This window comes from Amia ocellicauda, chromosome 12 (assembly GCF_036373705.1).
Source record: "Amia ocellicauda isolate fAmiCal2 chromosome 12, fAmiCal2.hap1, whole genome shotgun sequence".
NCBI classification, from domain to species: domain Eukaryota; kingdom Metazoa; phylum Chordata; class Actinopteri; order Amiiformes; family Amiidae; genus Amia; species Amia ocellicauda.
This window is the reverse complement of record NC_089861.1, coordinates 19,006,672-19,011,769: the sequence shown is the minus strand read 5'-3', so window position 1 is coordinate 19,011,769 and position 5,098 is coordinate 19,006,672. Positions and strand designations below refer to the sequence as shown.

At 44.4% G+C, this 5,098-nt stretch overlaps 1 protein-coding gene across 3 annotated transcripts; it reads left to right on the top strand.

The window, feature by feature from the left end:
* Positions 1-1,169: 1,169 nt before the first annotated feature.
* Positions 1,170-4,897, top strand: pold4 (DNA polymerase delta 4, accessory subunit). Of its 3 annotated transcripts, none has more exons than XM_066718605.1 (5): positions 1,170-1,256; positions 2,583-2,683; positions 2,845-2,934; positions 3,103-3,214; positions 4,489-4,897. In XM_066718605.1, coding segments are annotated over exons 1-5 (330 nt in total). In that variant the 5' UTR covers positions 1,170-1,254; the 3' UTR covers positions 4,514-4,897. The 3 variants fall into 3 exon arrangements, with proteins under 3 accessions (XP_066574702.1, XP_066574703.1, XP_066574701.1); XM_066718606.1 differs by having other exon boundaries at positions 1,213-1,312; XM_066718604.1 differs by lacking the exon at positions 1,170-1,256 and adding an exon at positions 1,319-1,516.
* The last annotated feature ends 201 nt before the right edge of the window (positions 4,898-5,098 follow it).

The following is a 5,098-nucleotide window of genomic DNA, read 5'->3' as shown; positions in this document are numbered from 1 at the left end:
GGGAGCTCTGAACACACCTGCTCCAGCTGCACAGGAACGCCACCAACAGGACCAAACTGGGCTGCTTCCCACTGCTGCTCATTGTGCACAAGAGAGCCCTGAAATACACAGTGTGTCAGTAACCACAGTCCAGGGGAGGGGCTGACACATCAATATTCAATATGCCTGATCCTGGACCTCACTCCAAGCAGGGACAACAGTCTGGCCATGCTGCTGGATGAGGACGCACACATAGCAGACATAGCAGCGTAATACATTACTGCAATACATGACTGGACACTACACTACATTAACACTGCACTGAGAGAGAGAGGGTTAATACAGTACAGACACACTGACTGACTGGACACTACAGTACATTAACACTGCACTGAGAGAGAGAGGGTTAATACAGTACAGACACACTGACTGACTGGACACTACACTACATTAACACTGCACTGAGAGAGAGAGGGTTAATACAGTACAGACACACTGACTGACTGGACACTACAGTACATTAACACTGCACTGAGAGAGAGAGGGTTAATACAGTACAGACACACTGACTGACTGGACACTACAGTACATTAACACTGCACTGAGAGAGAGAGGGTTAATACAGCACAGACACACTGACTGACTGGACACTACAGTACATTAACACTGCACTGAGAGAGAGAGGGTTAATACAGCACAGACACACTGACTGGACACTACAGTACATTAACACTGCACTGAGAGAGAGAGGGTTAATACAGTACAGACACACTGACTGACTGGACACTACAGTACATTAACACTGCACTGAGAGAGAGGGTTAATACAGTACAGACACACTGACTGGACACTACAGTACATTAACTGCACTGAGAGAGAGAGGGTTAATACAGTACAGACACACTGACTGACTGGACACTACACTACATTAACACTGCACTGAGAGAGAGACAGAAAGAGAGGAACACAGAGAGAGAGTAGAAAGAACAGAGGGGGAGTAAGAGAGAGGAGGAGAGGGACAGAAAGAGAGGGAGAGGTGGAGATGGGGTGAAGCAGGGTGAGCGAAAGACAGGAAGAAGGTACTGCTATTACTATAACCACTATATGTTGTACGACTACTACTACTGCTAGTACTGTTACTGTTACTGATAACATAAAGCGGTTGGTGTCTCTTTAAAGACGTGTAGTGACGTCACTTCCGCGCCGTGGTCGCCCTTCCGTGTTTTGTTTTTCGGTGTTCGAACAGGAAGTGAGCGGCGGCTCGGTGCTTTGATCATGTAAGACAGCAGTGGTTTATATAGTGCACGGCGCTGTGCTGTGTATTGCCGTGCAGGTGCGGCACTCCGTCTAGAATTAATTTCGATGTGCCGGTTCTGTAATTAAAAAATGTACCAATCCTATCCTGCGATAATCGGTGCACCGTGCTGTGCATTGTGTGCCTCGGTGTAGCGCTGTGCTGCGCTGTGCTGTGTTTTTCTGTGCATTGTGTTGTGCTGTATTTGATTTTTGAATGCATCGCTATGCGCAACTGCACCGAGTGAGTATCGTCAAATTGGCTGAAGATCGTATTGCATCGACTACTAGCACTTCTATAGTATTATTATTATTATTAATAATAATATAAATTCGTAATAGTTTTCACAATGTCTGCACATCAACAACCACAGTCTAATAAGAGCAACCTAATACCCTGTACAACATCAGTTCAGATAGGAGCTACTGTGAGTTGTACTGGCAGTGGTAGCTGCGACTACTAATAAACTCTGTACATAACTTAATTGCATTGGGTTGCATTATATATATAGACTGCATATGTCTGATAAATATGTTATCTCACTCTGTTAGTGTATTATAATTTTCACACATTCCTCTCTTTCACAGCTGAGCTCTGTGTTTGGAATCAGTTTCTAGCAAAGGTGGTAGATGTGCATAGCCAGACACACACATGCACAGACTCACATACACACAATTAACCCTCTCTCTCTCAGTGCAGTGTTAATGTACTGTAGTGTCCAGTCAGTGTGTCTGTACTGTATTAACCCTCTCTCTCTCAGTGCAGTGTTAATGTACTGTAGTGTCCAGTCAGTCAGTGTGTCTGTACTGTATTAACCCTCTCTCTCTCAGTGCAGTGTTAATGTACTGTAGTGTCCAGTCAGTCAGTGTCTGTACTGTACTGTATTAACCCTCTCTCTCAGTGCAGTGTTAATGTACTGTAGTGTCCAGTCAGTGTGTCTGTACTGTATTAACCCTCTCTCTCTCAGTGCAGTGTTCATGTACTGTAGTGTCCAGTCAGTCAGTGTGTCTGTACTGTATTAACCCTCTCTCTCTCAGTGCAGTGTTAATGTACTGTAGTGTCCAGTCAGTCAGTGTGTCTGTACTGTATTAACCCTCTCTCTCTCAGTGCAGTGTTAATGTACGGTAGTGTCCAGTCAGTGTGTCTGTACTGTATTAACCCTCTCTCTCTCAGTGCAGTGTTAATGTACTGTAGTGTCCAGTCAGTGTGTCTGTGCTGTATTAACCCTCTCTCTCTCAGTGCAGTGTTAATGTACTGTAGTGTCCAGTCAGTCATTGTGTCTGTACTGTATTAACCCTCTCTCTCTCAGGTCAGAGATGTCCTCCAAACACAGGCTGATCACAGACTCCTTCAAGGTGGTGAAGAGATTCAAGAGGGAGGAGAGGAAGGAAAACCCCGTGAAGGAAAGAGGTGAGAGAGGGAATGAGGGGAGACACAGATGCACACACAAACTCACAGACTCCTACACACACTCATAAACACACAGAATCACACACCCTCATGCATGTACACACACACACACACATGTATGTGGTTCTGCAGCTCAGGCTGTGTTTTTTGCTGTGTTGCAGACTCTGCCAGCCCTCCTCCCTCCCAGAGAGAGCGAGAGCTGCAGCACCTCAGAGACTTCGACCTGGACTGGCACTATGGACCGTGTACAGGTAACTTCTCCCTCTCACTGTCTCTGTCTCTCTCTCCCCCCAGTCAGAATGCATGTGTGTTTTTCTCTGATAAAACAGTAGTTCTGGTTAATGAGATTTTTAAAGAGAAAAGCAGGGGGAGGAGGGGCTGATTGCCAATTAATCAATTCTGTTTTCCTTGCTCATTAGGCATTACTCGTCTGCAGCGCTGGGAGCGGGCGGAGCTGAGGGGCTTACAGCCCCCCCGAGACATCAGACACTTAGTGCAGAATCACCCCGAAGACATGGAATACACACACTGGTACTGAGAGAGAGAGGGTTAATACAGTACAGCACAGACACATTGACTGGACACTACAGTACATTAACACTGCACTGAGAGAGAGAGGGTTAATACAGTACAGACACACTGACTGACTGGACACTACAGTACATTAACACTGCACTGAGAGAGAGAGGGTTAATACAGTACAGACACACTGACTGACTGGACACTACAGTACATTAACACTGCACTGAGAGAGAGAGGGTTAATACAGTACAGACACACTGACTGACTGGACACTACAGTACATTAACACTGCACTGAGAGAGAGAGGGTTAATACAGTACAGACACACTGACTGGACACTAAAGTACATTAACACTGCACTGAGAGAGAGAGGGTTAATACAGTACAGACACACTGACTGGACACTACAGTACATTAACACTGCACTGAGAGAGAGAGGGTTAATACAGCACAGACACACTGACTGACTGGACACTACAGTACATTAACACTGCACTGAGAGAGAGAGGGTTAATACAGTACAGACACACTGACTGACTGGACACTACAGTACATTAACACTGCACTGAGAGAGAGAGAGAGAGAGAGAGAGAGAGAGAGAGAGAGAGAGAGTTAATCCCACATCTGCTTGTGTGAAATTTTTGGCATACCTTCCAGTAGACACCCCACTGAGCACACCTGCCTTGATACTGAGCACACACACAAACAGTCCCTCTCACACACACACACTCACACACTCATATAAACACAAGCAGTCTCTCACTGAACACACACTCGCTAAACACACTCACACTCAGCACGGGAACATTCTCCGACACTGCACACTCTCAACACACAGTTCCTACACACAGCCATACTAATACTGTACTTGACACACTACAAGACTGTACTGTAATACTGCACACACACTAACACAGTACTGACTGCTCTGCCTAAACTGTAATTCTCTACACCGTGATACTGCGTAGACTGTCTGGACTATATATTACGACTATGTAGACTGTATTAATACACTTTATAAACATGCTGTATGGTCTATATAATGACACTATAGAGACTGTATGTAGATACTGTAAAGACGTCTGTAGGCACAGTATGGAATGTATATAGACACTGTATGGACTTAATATAGATACTGCACAGAATGCATATATAAATTGTATATAGACAATGTGTAGACTGTATATAGAAATTGTATTTAGAAACCAAATTGACAACTCCATATTTTAACATTGATTATGTTATGATTATTATTAATATATTTCTTTGATTTTGTCTTTTAGCTTGTGGCATGACTATCCTTTGTGAAGAAGACCTGAGAGATAAAGAAAGAAAGAATGTTTTCAATTTTAGCCAGCTGCTGTGATCCCCTCTTTTAAAATAGGAGAAAGAGAAAGTAAGGAATTGGGGGGATGGCGCAGGTGTATAGGTTACTAATGTTTTATTTTTAGTGGGAATTTTTGTGTGTGTTTTTTTACTGCAGTGAGAGTATGTGTGTGAGGGAGAATGAGTCTGAGTTTGTGTGGGAGAGAGCGAGAATGAGTGTGTGTGTGTGTGTGTGTGTGTACGCGCGCGCACACATGCATGAGAGAGGGTGAGGGTGTGAGTGTGTGTTTGAGAGTGTGTCTATTACAGCAGTCTTTCTTGTGTATTTGATAGTCTTATTAAAATGTGATCTTGGCTAGAAAACAATCTGTGTCGATCATTAAAATGCACTCACTCCCCCCCTCCCTCAATCTTGCCTTCTCTACCAGTCTCTCTCTTTCTGACACACTCACACTGCACTGTGTGGACACTCTGTCTCTCGCTCTCTCTCCTCTCTCTCTCAGTGCAGTGTTAATGTACTGTAGTGTCCAGTCAGTCAGTGTGTCTGTACTGTATTAACCCTCTCTC